The sequence below is a fragment of the Artemia franciscana genome, chromosome 2 (assembly GCF_032884065.1).
Source record: "Artemia franciscana chromosome 2, ASM3288406v1, whole genome shotgun sequence".
NCBI lineage: Eukaryota > Metazoa > Arthropoda > Branchiopoda > Anostraca > Artemiidae > Artemia > Artemia franciscana.
The window spans coordinates 28,314,310-28,335,266 of record NC_088864.1 but is presented as its reverse complement, the minus strand read 5'-3'; the positions used below and the strand labels follow the sequence as shown (position 1 = coordinate 28,335,266).

General features: G+C 35.7%; 1 protein-coding gene across 19 annotated transcripts in view; it reads right to left on the bottom strand.

Moving 5' to 3' along the window:
• Positions 1–20,957, bottom strand: part of LOC136039633 (protocadherin Fat 2-like) — a 264,014-nt gene that overhangs the window by 144,409 nt on the left and 98,648 nt on the right. For 11 of the 19 annotated variants that reach the window (XM_065723534.1, XM_065723540.1, XM_065723553.1 and 8 more), the window contains exon 10: positions 9,170–9,776. In XM_065723534.1, the coding sequence (XP_065579606.1) occupies positions 9,170–9,776 (607 nt within the window). The remainder of the gene's footprint in view (positions 1–9,169; positions 9,777–20,957) is intronic. The other 8 variants (XM_065723573.1, XM_065723575.1, XM_065723585.1 and 5 more) reach the window with 1 other exon arrangement.

The following is a 20,957-nucleotide window of genomic DNA, read 5'->3' as shown; positions in this document are numbered from 1 at the left end:
AAAAAAAGTAAAAAAGCTAGAAAAATAAAAAAAATAAAAAAACTAAAAAAAGGTAAAAAACTAAAAAAAAAAATAAAAATAAAAAAAAAACTAAAAAAAAGGAAAAAACTGAAAAATAAGCTAAAATAAAGGTAAAAACCAATAAAAAACTAAAAAGAAAAAAAGGAAAAAACTAAAAAAAATTTTCATCTAAATAACTAAAAAAAAACTAAAAAAGGTAAAAACTAAAAGAACTAAAAAAGAAAAAAATAAATGACGACACTCAAAGAGAAAGCGACCAGGACAAAAGGAATGTTCGATTAGCAATCAACAAAGCAGGGAGTATAAATGACGACCAGGACATAAGTAAAAAAAAAAACTAACAAAACTAAAAAGAAGGTAAAAACTACAAAAAAACTAAAAAGAAAAAAAACTAAAAACTAATAAAAAAACTAAAAAATCTAAAAATCTAAATAAACTAAAAAAGAAAAAAAAAGGAAAAAAATAAAGGAGAAAAACAAAACTAAAAAACGAATGTATATACAGACCGGGACACCGGGATACAAATGACGACCGGGACACAGGGAATATAAATGACGACCGGGACACAGGGACACAACTACAACGGGGACACCGGGGGAAACAGGGGGATATAAATGACGACCGGGACACTGGGACAGGGAATGGTCGATTAGCAATCACCATCAACAAAGCTCAAGGGCAATCATTAGAATCATGAGGTATAGATCTGAATACAGATTGTTTTCCCATGGACCATTATATGTTGCATGTTCAAGAGTCGGTAAACCTGACAATCTATTTATATGCAAAGACAATGGGACAGCAAAGAATGTTGTATATTCGCAAGTTTTACGTAGTTAAAACCATATATATATATATATATATATATATATATATATATATATATATATATATATACATATATATATATATATATATATATATATATATATATATATATATATATATATATATATATATATATATATCTATATTCACAGGTGGGACATAGGGACACAACTACAATGGCGCGTAACTATTATGGCGCGTAACGACTTACGCGCGCGGGGGGGCTTGGGGGGGCGCGAAGCGCCCCCACCAACTAGGTGTTGGGGTGGCGCGAAGCGCCACCCCAACAGCTAGTATATATATATATATATATAAATAAGCTGTCTGTCTGTCAGGTGACGTCATGTTTCTGTGTCGACTGACGTCATGAAGTTAGTTGTCGTCATTTTTGCTATGACGGTGACGTCATTAAAGATATTTAAGACATATATGTTCACGTAGAAATCTATTAATGTTTAGCTTTAAAATGACTGATGAACTTACAATGGCAAAAGCCGATGAAGATGCTCAAAGAGTCTATAGAGAAAGTCAGAACAGAAAGCGTGCCGAGGAATCAAAAGAACAGCAAGGAAACAGGCTTGAGGCTGATAGAGAAAGAAAGAACAGAAAGCGTGCCGAGGAATCAAAAGAACAGCAAGGAAACAGGCTTGAGGCTGATAGAGAAAGAAAGAACAGAAAGCGTGCCGAGGAACTACCAAAGCAACGCGAAAGCAGACTTGCTGCTAAAAGAGAAAGTGAAAAAAGAAGGTGTGCCGAGGAATCACAAGAACAGCAAGAAATCAGGCTTGCTACTGATAGAGAAAGTAAGAAAAGAAAGCGTGCCGAGGAATCACAAGAACAGCAAGAAATCAGGCTTGCTGCTGATAGAGAAAGTAAGAAAAGAAAGCGTGCCGAGGAATCAGAGCAACCTGAAAGTTATCGCCTGGCATTCAGGTACAGCCCAGTCGATGATTATAGCTTGAGTAGATGTGTTCAAATCGGGACAATGTCTAAAATTTGTCCCTATTGCAAGGCCTTGAAATTCAATGGTGAAACAATGGGAATGTGTTGCGCCTCAGGAAAAGTTAAACTTCCTCTATTGGCTGCACCACCAGAGCCATTGAAGACTTTCCTTACTGGAACTACGTCAGAATCTAAGCGTTTTTTGTCACAAATCAGAAAATACAACTCATGTTTCCAAATGACGTCGTTTGGAGTCCAAATCGAAAATCTGGATCAATTTATGTCTACTTTCAAAGTAAAAGGGCAAATTTATCATAGAACAGGGTCTCTTCTACCATTCTCAGGCGAGAATCATAAATTTTTACAATTGTACTTCATCAGTGATAGAAATTCTGAATTGAATGCACGTTGCGAAATTTCTCCCAAGGTTGAAAGGACAATCGTTTCCCAATTGCAACATCTTTTCCACGAAAATAATAATTTAGTGCGTCTGTTCAAAACAGCCATCGATTTGATGCCTACTGATACGCATAAAATGTGCGTAGATACAATGCTCCAACTATCGACGAAGTGGCAATCGTTATGGTCGGTGATCAGTTTTTACCTCGAGATATTATTCTTCATAAGCGAAACGCTCAGTTGTTAAGAATTGCTGAAACTCATCGATGCTACGATGCCCTACAATATCCTATCATTTTTGGGATGGAGCCGACGGCTATCACTTTAATATTAAATTGGTGAATCCAGCCACTAACAAAGAAATGAATAAGAAATGCAGTGCAATGCATTATTATTCCTATAGACTAATGATTCGGCAGGATGAAGAAAATTATATTTTAAAATGCCGTGAATTGTTTCACCAATTTGTCGTTGATATGTATGCTAAAATTGAATCAGAACGTTTGCTATATATCCGCCTGAATCAGACCAATCTCCGCTCTGAACAATACATTCATTTGCGAGATGCAGTTATAAATGACGGTAATACCACAAACGTTGGAAGATTAACAATTTTACCTTCGTCATATGCTGGCAGTCCCCGTCACATGCATGAATATGCTCAAGATGCTATTGCGTATGTTCGTCTCTATGGTCGTCCAGATTTATTTATTACATTTACATGTAATCAATCTTGGGACGAGATACTGCAGCTTTTACTTCAAGGACAATCGGCGGTTCATAGGCATGACATTACGGCCCGTGTCTTCCGGCAAAAGTTGAAATCACTGATAAACTATATAGTAAAACTTGAAGTGTTTGGGTCAGTGCGATGCTGGATGTACTCAGTGGAATGGCAAAAACGAGGTTTGCCACACGCACATATACTAATCTGGCTACATAAAAAAATTACTTCGAACGAAATTGATGATGTGATTTCCGCTGAAATACCTGATAAAAATGTCGATAAGGGGTTACATGATATTATTGTAAAAAATATGATACATGGACCTTGCGGTGCACTGAACGAAAATTCACCATGCATGGCCAATATCCTCGACTTTTAGTATCAAACACAATTACTGGCAATGATGGTTACCCACAATATAGAAGAAGATCTACTGAAGATGGCGGTAAAACAGCAATAATAAAGAAGCGTAACGGTACCACCATCGAAGTAGATAACCAGTGGGTTGTTCCATATTCCCCATTATTATCAAAAACATTTAATGCACACATAAACGTTGAATACTGTAACTCCGTAAAGGCAATCAAATACATATGTAAATACGTCAACAAAGGCAGTGACATGGCAGTTTTTGGCTTGCAGTCCGAAATCAAAGATTTCGACGAAATCGTACAATATAAGGCTGGAAGATACATAAGCAGTAATGAAGCTGTTTGGCGAATTCTTTCATTTCCGATACATGAACGTAGTCCAGCTGTTGTTCACTTAGCGGTACATTTACAGAATGGTCAACGTGTTTATTTCACGGAAACCAACGTGCAACAAAGAGCCCTGAATCCACCGGATACAACATTAACAGCTTTTTTTTCGCTTTGCAAAAATGATTCTTTTGCAAAAAAACTGCTGTATACTGAAGTGCCTTCGTATTACACGTGGAATACTAAAAATAAAGTATTTGAACGTCGAAAACAGGGTAAGTCAGTCGACGGCCAACCTACCATCTTCAAAGATACCACGATAGGAAGACTCTACACCGTTCACCCCAATCAACATGAATGCTTCTTTCTACGCCTGATTTTGGTGAATGTACCCGGTCCGACATCCTTTGAGTATTTGAGAATTGTAAACGGTACTATACATGACACATACCGTAGTGCATGCCAAGCTCTGAATTTATTGGAGAATGACCAACACTGGGATAACTGCATCAATGACGCGTGCGAAACGTCAACCCCAAGTCAAATTCGTGCATTGTTTGGCGTCATTTTAACAACTTGCTCTCCATCAGCTCCTACAGAGTTATGGGAAAAATATAAGTCAAAAATGTCCGAAGATATACTCCATCGAAAACAGTTAGAGACGTCAGATATGAGTTTTGATTTTACATCAGAAATTTATAACTACACTTTAGTTATTATAGAAGATTTGTGCGTACGTATGGAAAACAAACCTCTTCAGGATTTGAGAATGCCTTCACCTAACCGTATCGCTGCTGTTTCGACATGTGTAGAATTGGATCGTGAACAAAGTTACAGTACGAGTGATCTATTGTCGTATGTACAAAATAACATTTCCAAGTTAACGTCGGAACAAAAAGACATTTATGATACGATAATGCATTGTGTCGATAACAACGTTGGAGAAATTTTCTTTTTGGATGCGCCAGGAGGTACTGGTAAAACGTTTGTAATAAAACTGATTCTGGCATCAATTCGATCAAAAAATGATATAGCGTTGGCAATTGCGTCGTCCGGAATAGCCGCAACATTGCTGCCTGGTGGAAGAACTGCTCATTCCGCTTTGAAATTGCCTCTGAATTTGCATTCTACAGAAACTCCCACGTGCAATATTTCCAAATCATCTGGGATGGGTAAAGTATTGCAGCAATGCAAACTTATTATTTGGGATGAGTGCACAATGGCACACAAAAAATCTCTCGAGGCTCTGGATCAATGCCTGAAAGATTTAAGAGGGAATTCGAAACCCTTTGGCAGCACATTAATATTGCTTGCGGGAGATTTCAGGCAAACATTGCCTATAATACCTAGATCAACCCCTGCAGACGAAATGAGTGCTTGCCTGAAAAATTCTAATTTATGGGCACACGTAAAAATATTAAAATTAACTACAAATATGCGTGTCCGATTGCAAAACGATGACTCTGGTCAAACATTTTCAGATCAATTGCTGGCAATTGGAAACGGAAAGCTCCCAGTAGACTCAATTTCAGGACGTATACAACTACCTGCTGATTTCTGTAATTTAGTGACGTCCAAAAATGAATTGATTGAAAAAGTATTTCCGAATATTCTAAGAAATTATAAAAATAATAAATGGCTAAGTGAAAGAGCGATTCTCGCACCCAAAAATATAGACGTCCACGAAATCAACAATATTGTTTTGACCAAGATTCGAGACCAGGCAGTCCTTTACAAGTCAGTCGACACAGTTTTGGAACCAAATGAAGCGGTTAATTATCCATCTGAATTTTTAAATTCAATAGATCTTTCTGGGTTTCCACCACACGTGCTACAACTAAAAATAGGCGTACCAATAATACTTTTAAGAAATATCAACCCACCAAAGCTTTGCAATGGCACGCGACTTGCCGTAAAAAAAAACAATGGAAAACCTAATAGAGGCCACAATCTTGACAGGGCCTTTTGAGGGTGAGGCTGTTCTTATTCCTCGCATTCCCATGATTCCAACGGATCTGCCTTTTCAATTTAAAAGATTGCAATTCCCAATCCGATTAGCATTTGCAATCACCATTAACAAAGCTCAAGGTCAATCATTAGAAAAATGTGGTATAGATCTTAATACTGATTGTTTTTCCCATGGCCAATTGTACGTTGCATGTTCGAGGGTCGGTAAACCTGACAATCTATTTATATGCAGCGACAATTGGACAGCGAAGAATGTTGTATATTCGCAAGTTTTACGCAGTTAATTTGTATTGTATCTATCTATCTATCTATCTATATAAAAACGAGTTGTGTGTATGCATGTTTGTTTGTTTGTAAAAAGAGCGTTTGCATATGACGTCATTATTAGTACATACGGCTTTGTATATGCACAGACAATGGGAAAGCCAAGAATGTTGTATATTCGCAATTTTTACGTAGTTTGAAACACATATATAAATCTATCTATATTCACAGGTGGGACACAGGGACACAACTACAATGGCGCGTAACTAATATGGCGCGTAACGACTTACTCGCGCGGGTGGGCTTGGGGGGGCGCGTTGTTTTTTAGTAAAAACTAAAAAACCTAAAAAGAAAAAAAGGGGAAAAACACAAAAATTTATTTCATCATATACCAATTCAAAAACGAATGTATATACAGACCGGCACACCGGGACACAAATGACGACCGGGACACAGGGAATATAAATGACGATCGGGACACAGGGATACAACTACAACGGGGACGCCGGGGGCACAGGGGGATATGTAAATGACGAGGGGGACACATGGAATGTTCGATTAGCAATCACCACCAACAAAGCTCAAGGGCAATCATTAGAATCATGAAGTATAACTAAAAAAAAACTAAAAAAAAAGGTAAAAAACTAAAAACTAAAAAAAGACCAATTCAAAAACGAATGTATATACAGACCGGGACACCGGGACACAAAGGACGACCGGGACACCGGGACACAGGGAATATAAATGACGACCGGGACACTCAAAGAGAAATTACAGACTGGGACACCGGGACACAAATGACGACCGGGACACAGGGAATATAAATGACGACCGGGACACAGGGACACAACTACAACGGGGACACCGGGGGGCACAGGGGGATATATAAATGACGACGGCGACACAGGGAATGTTCGGTTAGCAATCACCATCAACAAAGCTCAAGGGCAATCATTAGAATCATGAGGTATAGATCTGAATACGTATTGTTTTTCCCATGGACAATTATATGTTGCATGTTCAAGAGTCGGTAAACCTGACAATCTATTTATATGCACAGACAATGGGACATCGAAGAATGTTGTATATTCGCAAATTTTACGTAGTTAAAAACATATATATATATATATATATATATATATATATATATATATATATATATATATATATATATATATATATATATATATATATATATATATATATTCACAAGTGGGACACAGGGACAAAACTACAATGGCGCGTAACTAATATGTAGGGGCGCGAAGCGCCCCTGCCAACTAGGTGTTGGTGTGGTGCGAAGCGCCACACCAACAGCCAGTTATTCATAATTTTCTTTAATACCTCAGGCAACAAACTTATAGGCTGCTAAAACTATTAGGGGACAATATGATTTTCTATTCAATGAAACTTTATTTACCCAATAAACCACAATGGTGTCAAAATGGAGCATACAAAGAATAGGAGAAAAAATAATAAAAAAGGAAACAAAAGGCAACATCAATAGGAAAAAACAATTATCAATAGGAAACAGAACAATTATTTAAAGGCACTAAATAAACTATTTGAAGTATCCAAACTCTGTTCAGAACGCAACCTAAGCTCCACGACAACAACATACGGATCAGCAGCTCCATATATAGAAACCACATACCGGTTTTTGGCCCACAGAGGTACGCCCAGTAGGAGCTTGGCTTACCGAATGAAAATTAATCGACAAGCTCTTTTATCTGACGTACTAAAAACACTCCAAAAAAGCGACAAAGCTAACAAATGGGGCACAGAAAATGCATTATAAATTCTAGAAAGCAACTCTTTTTATAAAGTGCTTTACAAGTAACAAGCAGGCCGTATGCCTTGCGAAGCTTTTCACCTAGAAACTCTAATAAAAGTGCTCGAGTATGCTTTAGGTCACTTCCAATGGGTAATCAAAGGTAATTTATGCTTGGCGACAGCTTAAAAGGACCATCAAGACAAACGATGTTGGGGATGGACCGATTGCGTGACGTACTAATTAAAACAACTTCACTCTTTTCAGCATTAAACTTCAGCACTATTTTCCTATATTTGGAACATAAAATCTCAAAATTCTCCTCAATGCCAGAAATGGTCCGACTGAGGTTCAAGACATTGTCAGCATAATTTAAAGCGACAAATCGAGGCCTCAAAAAATAAATGATGTCTGAACTTTCTTATGGGCCTCTAGCACGCTATTATTATAAAATGGAGGCGATGACACCCCGCCCTGCCTAATACCTTTCCAGATACGAATTATGGTTTTTGAAACAACAAAATCTTTTTGAACAGGCACTTTAACAAAAACATGAAGTTTACTATACATATGTTTGTAAAACGTAGGATTGAGCGATCAAGCCCACGGTGGCTGGCACTGAACAGCAGTAGAGGATGTATCCCCGAATCAAACGCCCGTGATACATCATGACCAGCCATAATAACAATATCCTTATTTTCTTCCTCGCCTAACAGAACATTTGCATCAGAATATTTGTTTTTTTTTCTCCTACCTCTTTTTTATATTCTTTTTTATGAATATGTTTGCATTAATTTTTGTTTGTTCCTATGAATATCTTTCTGTTTGAGCATGGAGGAAGTGCGATTTATACATATAATTTTTTGTATACTATCGATTAATTCTGCTTCACCCTTCCGCTATCTTAGCCTGAGAATCTTCATCAATAGTTCCGAAATTCCAAATTTCCAAAATTCACAAAAAGGACTCAACTCTTACAAATTCAGACCATTTGCCTACTTTGTAATAGCTAGAAATAGTTTATCCTTCTTGATAAATAATATGTTCACCTTTTTAGTTAATCAGTTCTTTCTTAATGGAGGAGATGATCCATTGTTCTATGGAAATTTCACATACTCCTTTATGTATCATTGAATTTACGAAAGTTCTAAATTTACGCTTTATCTTAAAAGCACACAAAAAAAATCGCAAAATTCAAACATTTCAGTGGATTTCCACGAAACAATTCGAGGAATTTTTTTCAAGACCTCTTAAAAGCCAGAAATTTTCTCTTATGCCAGGTACTTACTTTGACAACTTAGAGGAGTTATTTCTATACAGTGTACAAAATTAAGGCGGACAAAGAAAGGCACAAGATTAACAAGCAAGTTTTTATGTGGTAATTTCTGAAGTGCCAACAAAGGCATTTCTGCTTTCCTGCCTATGGTAAGTTAGATTAAGTGCTTACATTAAAAAATAAATCATTCTTAAGGAGCTGTATTATATTATTTGGAGACCCAGGATTATAGAAGTAATTACCAAATTATCAAAAGATATGCAAAGTTTACTTGCCAGAAGTTGTGGTGATCAATCCAGGCATTGTTGTTTCTGTGCTTGTTCCACAGGGTTCACAAGTTACTTCTGGACATGTAGCGTTGTTTGGACACTGAGGACATTCAGTTGGATATACAGTACTAGCTACAGTGGACATTGGGGGACACGAAAACGGACATTCAGTAACAGGACAAACAGGACATGTACCTGGGGATGTTTGTGAAAATCCAGTAGTTTTAATGTTGTCAGTGGAAGTAGTCAGAGGACATTGAGAACAGTCTAAAGGACAGGTAGTCGTGGTAGCAGTGTTTGTCGTAGGCATGGAGCCTTGAGTTGTTGGTATTGGAGTGTCCGGGCAAGGAGGACATGAACTAGGTTCTGTGCATTGGGTTGGCGTAACCGTCATGGGACATTCAGGGCAAGTCGGGCAAGTTGCGTCCGTAATCGTAGTAGACGAAATTTCAGGGCACGTGACAATAGGACAATCAGTGGTTGCTATGGTTGTAGGAGTACTGCACTCACATGGGGACATCGTTGTAGTTACATCAGTCGGATCAGGAAGGATAAGAACCAGGGGAACATCTGATGACTTTGGGTCTAAAGAGCCGGTTGGAACTTCTCTAGCCTGTCAAAAAAAAATGAAAGTGAGCATACAAGTAATTCATGTCACATTCTCTTTGCCGAATTTTACATATGGAGATGCTCCCGGGGAATTACCGGGGGCTATTTTTCGCGCGCTTTGATTCCTGGGAAATATTTTCTACGGAAAGGGGCATTTTTGGAGTGATCGAGAAACCGATTACAGAATTAAGTCTTATTCAAATACAAGAATGCTAAGGAGAATTTTCAGACTGAATCGTTTTCAAGCCATTTGTACGGGGAGGGGGAATTTTCAGCAAGGATGAAACTTTTCGAGAGATTTTGAAAGGGGTAGGGAGCAATTTATGTTGGATGAAATTTTCACGGGGAACTTTTCCGTGAGGGTGGAGGGTATATTTCATGGAAAGTGAGCCAGATTTATCGGCATTATTTGAATAACGATCAAAAATAAAAAAAAAGTGTTTTTAATTGAAAGTAAGGAGCAAAATTAAAACTGAAAACGAACAGAGATTGTTCCATATATGAAGGGTTGGCCCTTCCTCAATACCATGCTCTTTACGCTAAAGTTTGTCTGTTTGTCCTAATTACCTAAGAACGGCTACGGCTACTGAAACACGCCAGCCGTTTAATTAGAAAAGAAAGCTTTTTCAAAAGTGCTAACAGCTTTGGCGTGAAAAGCAAGTATTGAGGAGGGGGCAGCCCTATACATACGGCATAAATCTGCCAAAATTAATATGCAAATTTTGTTTTCATTTTTAATGTATGTTGAGCCAAATTTGAACCAGTATTAGTTGAAAAAGGTTCACAAATTGAATAAAAAAAAAACAAGTTTTTAACTGACAGAAATTATTCCTTATATGAAAGGAGCCGTCCCCTCTTCAGCGCCCCGCTCTTTAGGCTAAAGTTTGAATCTTTGTCACACCTCTTCTTTTTAAAACAATAAAAAACTGTAGCGTAAAGAGCAAGGTGTTAAGGAGGGGACAACCCTTTTTATATAAGGAATAATTTCTGTTTTTTAAAGTTTTAATACCTTTCTTTACTTTTAGTTAAAAAACTTGTTTTTCTTATTTCATTGTAGTAAAAAAACAGAGATAACTGCTTATGAACTTTTTTCTAAGGTTTTTGTCCCAGCATAATCTTGATTTTTATTGAGCACTAAACAAAACTAGTGTTTAGACCTCCATCACTTGTTTTTTGCACTAAAGGTGTTTACTCTGCTTTAACTTTTAACCAGTATTTTATGAAACTGTCAAACAGTTCGTGGTAACGAACTGTAGTAAGGAGCGACCCGGCTCAATAGTAAACGAAACTCTGAAAAGTGAAATTTTGATACTAATAGATACAGCAAAAGAGTTGGATTTTTATGTTGATTTTAAATATATAAGTTTCATCAAATTTAGTATTACTTATCAAAAGTTACGAGCCTAAGAAAATTTGCCTTATTTTGGAAAATAGGGGGAAACACCCCATAAAATTCATAGAATCTTAGCGAAAATCACAACATTGCATTCAGCATATCAGAGAAACCTACTGTAGTATTTTCAATCCCCTATCTACAAAAATGTGGAATTACGTATTTTTTGCCACAAGTCCAATTACGGGTGCGTATTTATTTTTTTTTCTTTTCCCCAGGGGTACTTTTATCGACCCAGTGGTCCTAGAATGTTGCAAGAGGGCTTACTCTAAAGTAAATTAAAAGTTATGGTGCCCTTTCTAAGTGACCAACAAAATTGGAGGGTACCTAGACCCCCTCTAACGGTCATTTTTCCCAAAGTCAACGGGTCAAAACTTTGAGATAGCCATTTTGTTCAGCATAGTCGAAAAACCTAATAACTATGTCTCTGGCGACGGTTTAATCCCTCAAAGTTCCCGAGGGAGGAGCTGCAAGTTACAAACTTTGACCAGTGTTTGCGTATAGTAATGGATATTGGTAAGTGTACAGAAATTTTCAGGGGATTTCTTGGTTAGGGAGGGGGCTTAGGGGAGGAGGTTATGCGGGAGAATCTTTCCATGGAGGAGTTCACCATTGGAGGAGAGAATTTCCATGAAGGGGGCGAAGGATTTTTCAGAATTATTTAAAACAAAAAAAAATATAAAAAAATAAATATGAAAAAGTTTTTCATCTGAAAGTAAGAAGCAGCATTAAAACAAAGCAAACAGATGTTATTAAGCATATGAGGGGTTCATCTCCTCCTAAATACCTGCTCTTTACGCTAAAGTATTTTCAGTAATATCAACTATTTATTCTACGGCCCTTGTGATTCAGGGGTCATTCTTAAAGAATTGGGACAAAATTTAAGCTTTAGTGTAAATAGCAAGGTATTAAAGAGAGGGAAAACCCCCTCATATACGTAATAAAAATATACGAATATAGAAGTTCTTCGCGTAAGTGAATTCGTAAGTTACGTATGTTTTCTACTATTAAAAACGTTCGTAAAAAATTAAAAGTTCTAGTTGCCTTTTTAAGTAACCAAAAGATTGAAGGGCAACTAGGCTTCCTCCCCCATCCTTTTTTTTAATCAAAATCGTCCGGTCAAAACTACGAGAAAGCCATTTAGCCGAAAAAAAAATAATGAAAATGCAAATTTCGTTTTAAACATTTATGTGCGGAGAGTTAAAATTATAACCTGTATTCACTCAAAAATTGTTAGGAATTAAATAATTTTTTTTTTAGCTGAAAGTAAGGAGCGACATTAAAAGTTAAAAGAGATTACTATTTAGAGTAATCTAATCGGCGTAACAGAAATTACGCAGAATATGAAAGGGGATATTCCCTCCTCAACGCCCAGCTCTTTACGCTAAAGTTTTTAATTGTTTTAAAAGTAGATTTGAGAGAAAGAGTCAAACTTTAGCATAAAGAATTGGGTGTTGTGGAGGGAACAGCCCCTGTCATATACGGAGTGATTTCTGTTCGTTTCAAGTTTTAATGTCGCTCCTTACTTTCAGTTAAAAACACTTGTTTTTTTTTTATTTAATTGCTTTTAGAACCTATATTTATAATAATAAAAGTCAACGGGTCAAAATTTTGAGATAGTCATTTTGTTCAGCATAGTCGAAAAACCTAATAACTATGTCTTTGGCGACGGTTTAACTCCCTCAAAGTTCCCGGGGGAGGAGCTGCAAGTTACAAACTTTGACCAGTGTTTGCGTATAGTAATGGTTATTGGGAAGTGTACAGAAATTTTCAGGGGATTTTTTTTCTTGGTTAGGGAGGGGGCTTAGGGGAGGAGGTTATGTGGGAAAATCTTTCCATGGAAGAGTTCGTCATTGGAGGAGAGAATTTCCATGAAGGGGGCGAAGGATTTTCTAGAATTATTTAAAACAAAAAGAAATATGAAAAAATAAATATGAAAAAGTTTTTTCATCTGAAAGTAAGGAGCGGCATTAAAACAAAACGAACAGATGTTATTACGCATATGAGGGGTTCATCTCCTCCTAAATACCTGATCTTTACGCTAAAGTATTTTTTAGTAATATCAACTATTAATTCTAAGGCCTTTGTGATTCAGGGGTCATTCGTAAAGAATTGGGACAAAATTTAAGCTTTAGTGTAAATAGCAAGGTATTAAAGAGAGGGCAAACCCCCTCATATACGTAATAAAAATATACGAATATAGAAGTTCTTCGCGTAAGTGAATTCGTAAGTTACGTATGTTTTCTACTATTAAAAACGTTCGTAAAAAATTAAAAGTTCTAGTTGCCTTTTTAAGTAACCAAAAGATTGAAGGGCAACTAGGCTTCCTCCTCCATCCTTTTTTTTTTAATCAAAATCGTCCGATCAAAACTATGAGAAAGCCATTTAGCCGAAAAAAAAAATTAATATACAAATTTCGTTTTAAGTATTTATGTGCGGAGAGTTAAAATTAAAACATTTATTCACTACAAAATTATTAGGAATTAAATAAATAAAAAAATTTTAACTGAAAGTAAGGAGCGATATTAAAAGTTAAAACAAACAGAAATTACGCCGAATATGAAAGGCGCTGTTCTCTCCTCAGCACCCAGCTCTTTACGCTAAAGTTTTTAATTGTTTTAAAAGTACGTTTGAGAGAAAGAGTCAAACTTTAGCGTAAAGAGTCAGGTGTTGTGGAGGGAACAGCCCCTGTCATATACGGAGTAATTTCTGTTCGTTTTAAGTTTCAATGTCACTCCTTACTTTCAGTTAAAAGCACTTGTTTTTTTTTTATTTAATTGCTTTTAGAACCTATATTTATAACAATAAAATGGAGGGTCTTCTTCCACATAACAGTTTCATTTAAAAAAATATTTCGTCCAAAAATAGAAAGGCACTGATTTAAAGCAAATAAAATATTATAGAATTGTGATGTGTTGACTTTCAGTTAAAACTTTCAGTTTTACTTTCAGTTAAAAGCACTTGTTTTTTTTATTTAATTGCTTTTAGAACCTATATTTATAACAATAAAATGGAGGGTCTTCTTCCACATAACAGTTGAAGATTTCATTTAAAAAAATATTTCGTCCAAAAATAGAAAGGCACTGATTTAAAGCAAATAAAATATTATAGAATTGTAATGTGTTGACTTTGTAAATTCCTATTACTGCATTCCTTACAAGTAAAATTAGAGTCAGTTCTTAGGGGCAAGGGGTGGCCCTCTATTGATCTAAGCCTCAGGCAGCAGTTTGCTATTTTCGGCACCAAAGTATTTTAAAGTACCTGAGATCAGGGTTGCCAATCGTTAAATAAGCTGTGTAAGAAAAGCAGTGAAGTCGTATAGATGGAATAGTGCTACCGGTAAATAATAGGAACGGTAGCAGTATGATAGCCTACCAGTTTCGGTGTTCAGAAAAATAAGGAAAGTAATGTAGATATCATGATAGTACCTCCATGCCTCCAGGGTGCCAGTGGAGTCATCACTTGCTCAGACATGTGCCCTAAGAAAATAATATAGATGCAGGAAAATTGAGGACAAATTCATTTTGATGTAATCCCTCCTCTCAGAACCCAGAATGGAAAGTCATAAAAATTAAATCCTTATTATTGCTAAACAGTGTGTATGTTTCCCTATACAGGGATATACTATCAGCCTCTCTGTTGTATTTATGGGGTTTTTTACGTCATTGGAATTTACAAGTGGCTTTACCTTCTTGAGATTCCTTTGTTTCTAAAATTAGCAAACTGCTGATTCAGTTTTGTATCATAAGGAGCACTGACTTTTCGAGTCTGATAGTATAATTCTTATCCTAAGATGAAAAAGTAAAAACAATCAGTTCTTGATTCTTTTTACTCCCTAACTTTAAGAATGACTCTTAAATCACAAAGGCTGTTCAATTAGACTAATTAGATCTTTTAAACGCACTAAAAAAACTTTGGCGTAAGGAGTGAGGTATTGGCGAGGGAGCAATCCTCCTCATATACATAATAATTTCTGTTCGTTTTAAGTTTTAATATCGCTCTTTACTTTCAGTTTGAAAAAGCTTGTTTTTTTATTTAATTTCTGATGGTTTTTAAATAGTGCATGGAAATCTGGGTCCCCCTCCGTGGAAAATTCCCTTCTCTCACAAAATTTCCTCCATGGAAATATTCTCCCACGTAGCCCCCCCCACAACCAGAAAATACCCCTGAAAGCGTCTGTATACTTCCCAATAAACAATACTATATGTAAACAATGAGGCAAGTTTATAGCTTGCGACCCTTCCCCTGGGGACAATGGGAGGTTAAGTCATCCCCAAAGACACAGTTATTTAATTTTTCGATTACTCTGAACAAACTCGTTATCTTAAAATTTTGATTGGGTGGAATGGAAAAAAAAGAGCGTGGGTGGGGGGCAAGCTTCCCTCCCATACTTTTGGCAGCTTAAAAATCAAGTGAGCCCTATCTCAATCTTCTAAGATCACTGGTTCTATATGATCACTCATAGGAAAAAAAAAATAAATAAAAAATAAAATGCATCAAGTAAAAAATACAAAATTCCACATTTTTTTACATACGAGATTGAAACCTCTACAGAATGGGTTCTCTAGTATGGTGAATCCGATGAAATGATTTTCATTAAGATCACTTGAAGTTTTGTGGGTGTTTCCCCCTCTTTAAAAATTTGGCAAATTTTTTCAGGCAAGTAACTTATGATTGGTACCATTGAACTTGATGAATTTTATATATTTTGAATCAGCACCAAAATCCAATTCTTTTGCTCTATCCATTTCTAGCAGCATTTTGTTTCTTAGATTTTCGATTACTATTGAGCAGCAACGCTCCTTACTTATAGTTTGTTACCACGAACTGTTCAATGTTATCTTAACAATATAATCAATCTTAACAATATGTTCATGTTTTTAACTAGTGCCGGGATTTTAGTTAGTGCCAGAAACAGCTACTTACTATATGGAGAAACAGAAATTTTAAATTCGAAAATGTATTTTTCAGGGATACTTCGAAACTCTAGGCTCCTATATCTAGACCCCCCTCTAAAACTATTGCATCAAAGCTCATTAACTGTGATTTTTACCAAAAGGATGAAAAAAACCGTGAAACTAAATTTAAAAAAAAAATTACACGTCCCATATCTTCGTTTTGGAAATGCTTAGGATAATGACAACACCTTAAATAATTATTTAAAATGGACAAGCCTTAAACTAGAATTTGGAAAATACAGAGAATTGGTAATTATTCACAAAGTTGATCATAAAGTTTAAAACTTTATCGTAAAGAGCGAGGCGTTACGGAGGGGACAACCCCTCTCATATGCGGAATAATTTCTGTTCGTTTTAAGTTTTAATGTCGCTCTATACTTGTAGTTAAGAAAACTTGTTTTTTTATTAATTTTCTGAACATTTTTGAATTAATGCATGTTTTGAATTTGGCTCACAGCACATGAATAATTAAAACGAAATTTGTATATTAATTTTTTTTTGCTAAATGGCTTTCTCATAGTTTTGTTCAGATTATTTTGATAAAAAAGGGTGGGGGAGGAGGCCTTGTTGCCCTCCTATTTTCAGTTACTTAGAAATGCAACTAGATTTTTTTATTTTTGTACGAACATTATTGTTAGTAATACGTACCTTACGAATTAACTTACGTAACGAACTTCTACATTTTGTATTTTTATTATGTATATAAGGGGGTTTGCCCCTCGTCAATACCTCGTCAATGACCCCTCAATCACAAAGGCCGTAGAATAAATAGTTGAAATTATTAAAAATACTTTAGCGTAAAGAGCAAGGTACTGTGGAGGAGAAAACCCTCTTTTATACGTAATATTTTATGTTCGTTTTTAATTTTAATGTTACTCATTACTTCCACGTGAAAATTTTTATTTATTTTCTTATTGTTTCTTTTTAAAGTATGCTAGAAAATCCTGCGCTCCCTTCATAGAAATTTCCTTTCCTCATGATAAATTCCTCTATGGAAAGATCCTCCCACGTAACCCCTGACCCCGACCCACTCCCACCCTAACGCGAAAAAGTCCCCCTGAAAACGTCTGTACACTTCATAATAATCATTACTATATGTATACAATGGTCAAAGTTTGTAACCTGCAATTCCTCCCCCGGGGACTGGGGGATTAAGTCATCCCCAAAGACATAGCTATTAGGTGTTCGACTAAGCTGAACAGAATGGCTATCTCAAAATTTTGATTCAGTTACTTTTAGGTAAAAATGTACGTGGGAGGGGGCCTAGGTGCCCTCCAATCTTTTCAGTCACTTAAAAAGGGCACTACAACTTTTAATTTCTGTTAGAATGAGCCCTATTGCAACACTCTACGACCAATGGTTCGATACGATCACCCCTGGGAAAAAAAAAACAAAAAAAAAGAACAAATAAACACGTATCCGTGATCTGTCTTCTGGCAAAAAATACAAAATTCCACATTTTTGTGGATAGGAGCTTGAAACTTCTACAGTAGGGTCCTCTGGTACGCTGATTCTGATGGTGTGATTTTCGTTAAGATTCTATGACTTTTAGGGGGTGTTTACCCCAAGAAAATAAGGCAAATTTTCTCAGGCCTGCAACTTTTGATGGGTAATACTAAACTTGATGAAACTTGTATATTTAAAATCAGCATTAAAATGCGATTTTTTAATGTAAATTTTGGTATCAAGATTCCATTTTTTAAAGTTTCAGTTACTATTGAGCCGGGTCGCTCCTTACTACAGTTCGTTACCACGAACTGTTTGATTACATCAGATTTTATGATATATCCCATGACTTTGCTAATGACCTCAAATCAAGCCGTGAAATTACCTCAAACATCAGAAACGGCAAATTACATATCTTAACTACTAAAATATAGGCTAAGAAATGCCCAAAACGAGGAGACATAACCTAAGAAAGGGCTAATCAAGTCCACTAAATATAGTAAAAACATGTAGTTTAGGTAGTTTGATGTAGCCAAACGTGCCCTATGATATGGCAAATCCACTAAAACAAAAACCCCTTAAATTATATAAAGGCGAAGAATAAACCTGAAGTTTTCACTACTTAGCTCAAACATAGCAGATAAATTACCTCAGAAATCAGAAAAAAGCCTCTGGTAGCTCTTACCTCGAACAAAGTAAGCTACGAGTTTTATCAAACAAGGAAATATTGCCCAAGTTAGTACTAATCAAGTCAGAGAAACATAATGAAATACATTTAATAGCAGGTTGAAAATCATGCATTGAAAATGGCGCAACCAGCTCTCTTCTGCTAAGATATAGTCTTGATTTTGTCTGAAACGGCAATACTTGATTTAAGAAAACAATAGCTGAGTTAAAATATGTCCTGTATGTATTTTAAATTATCAATTATCTAAGATGTTCTACAATCCCACTAGTCCCCTCGAATAGGTATTGTAGATTGTACAAAGTTGTAAGATTTTTCTTCAGAAAGACTTTCTTATGCACTACTTGGGCTGGAGGTTACCGCGTTTTTGCTAAAAATGGAAGAAACCTTGACAGAGCAGTAAAAGAAGGAAATCTATATTATATTTGTGATTCCTGCTATTTTGGTATAAGCTAACATGTTAAGGAATCCATGGACTCGCTTGTAAAATCTCCAATTCTCAGCTTTTTACTCATTGTTGGAACACCAGATTCTAAGAAAAAGCTGAAAAGCTTTTGACTTTGATATTGAAGCCTTGATCACGATATCTCCTCCCTATTGTAGAGGCACCAAAACAACATTTAATCTTTTTCCTTATATTTATCTTCACAAGAATGACAAGTGTCCTTGGGGCCTCTACGGAAGAACTTGAATACGGAGAATAAAAGGCTCCAAGAATTTTATACCCGATCTATTGTTTAGAAAACAACACAAGCCAAAGCAGTGTCTTTAGAAACAGTTCTAGCAATCAAACATCGAGTAAATGAAGATCAGAATTGGAGAATATACAAGCAAACCATCAGATTCCTTATTTTGTTATATAGCATGAATAACACTCAAAATAAAGATACCCGTCTGTTTTAAGCCTTTTAATCTTTTGGCCTGGCTATGGCCAAAACGACCGCAGCCACCGTAGCACACTAAATCGTACGTCAGTAACAAATGTCCTAAAACTTTAGGTAATTACAACAGCCCTCAGGCGTTCTAGAGGCTACAGTCTCATTCGTACTTTACTAAAACAACATCTGATATAAGCGTTTTGCTTTTATAACATTAGAAAGTAAAATATTACTGAAACTCTTCAGAAGTGAATATCTTTACATATTTTGTGATCAACTTACTTTCATTTGTTCGTTTCCACAATCTTGGCCATTGTGGTAATTTTTTATTTATCTATTTTCTATAGGTGTTTTGGCACATGAGAACAACACTATTCAATATACATATCGTTTTCAATGAAATTTCAAAGAGAGTTTCAAGTCGTTAGGGGTTTCGAGAGAAATGAAAGGGAAAAGGTACCCTTACTAATTTCGCAAGCCTTGATTAGCCGTTAAATACGATTTTTTGCTGTGTTCTTCAGTTATGACAAATATAGAAACCACTTCTTGTAATAAAAATTCTTTTCAGTAAAGCTTTACAAGGCTTCAATTTCAGTAGTGCCAAAAATTTAGATTCTCTCTTGATTTAGTTTAAGGTTCTCTACAGAAAACTTTTTTTTCTTTCCAATTAACTTGATACTATTATCGTCTATTTATTTGTGTTGATGTTTTGACAAGAAATTGAAAATCTGAGTCTGTCAAGATTTTTTTTTCTTTCCTCTAACATTGAATAGTATTGTGTTTTTCTTCTACGTTTCTGTGGATGTTTTAACAAACATAACCTAGTTTTCAAAATATATATCGTTTTGAATAAAGCGCAACTGGCGGTTTCAAAATATATATCGTTTTGAATAAAGCACAACTGGCGGTCTCGCCTGTTGGAATTTCTGAGGTATTGGTTTCCTCACTTTTACTCGTGTTACCTGTTATTTGTAAGCATTGATCATCTTTAAAATCTTCTGTTTTTTGCTGTTGTTGTTTGGCATCGTGAAGTAGTAATATGTGGAGTACAATTGGCACACCAACCCTTTTCATGTTTAAAGTGGCTGTGGACCCACTGTAGTTTGTGGTAATTTCTGTTCGTTTTAAATTTAACTCGATTAGTCATTTCATATCTGTTTTTGATTTTATCTATACATCCATTGCAAGGTGTTTTTTTTTTAATTTTTAAATGATTATTCATTTCATTTTCTTTCTGTTTTAAGTTTTGTGTAGTGTATATAATAGTTTTGTTCTAGTAAGTTGAAATCGTCATTTGACATTATGTTTTGCTTTTTTATGTTTGAATGTTCCTCTTTACTTTTCTTTACAGTACTTTTTATCTGTTATTTAGATTAATGAATATAATGTATGTTTTATGTATCCTTCTATGCAGTTTACATATTAGCTTTCGCAAACCCATATTTGCATACCATGAATATTAACAAAGCAAACATTATAACATGTTGAAATGTCACGCTTTTTTGAGCCGCATTAGTCTAAAAGGCTTGCGAGAACAGATTTTATTCACCTAGCCCACTTCCTTAACGATAATAAAAATAATTTAGGAATATACGGATCATTAGACCCCTTTTATCTTTGTAGATTATGACCAAGTGTATTATTCAGCGGATCTTTAAGGTGATTGGTGCTATGTACGAGAATAACATTGCCATGGTTTAGCTAAGGAATAAGGTTAATAGTGGGTTTTGTATTCAATCCAGAGTTAAACTGAGTAGTCTTTTTCCCAATATATTGATCACTATGATGGACTTTGTCCTAAGTAGCACGACAAAGGCCTTACGAG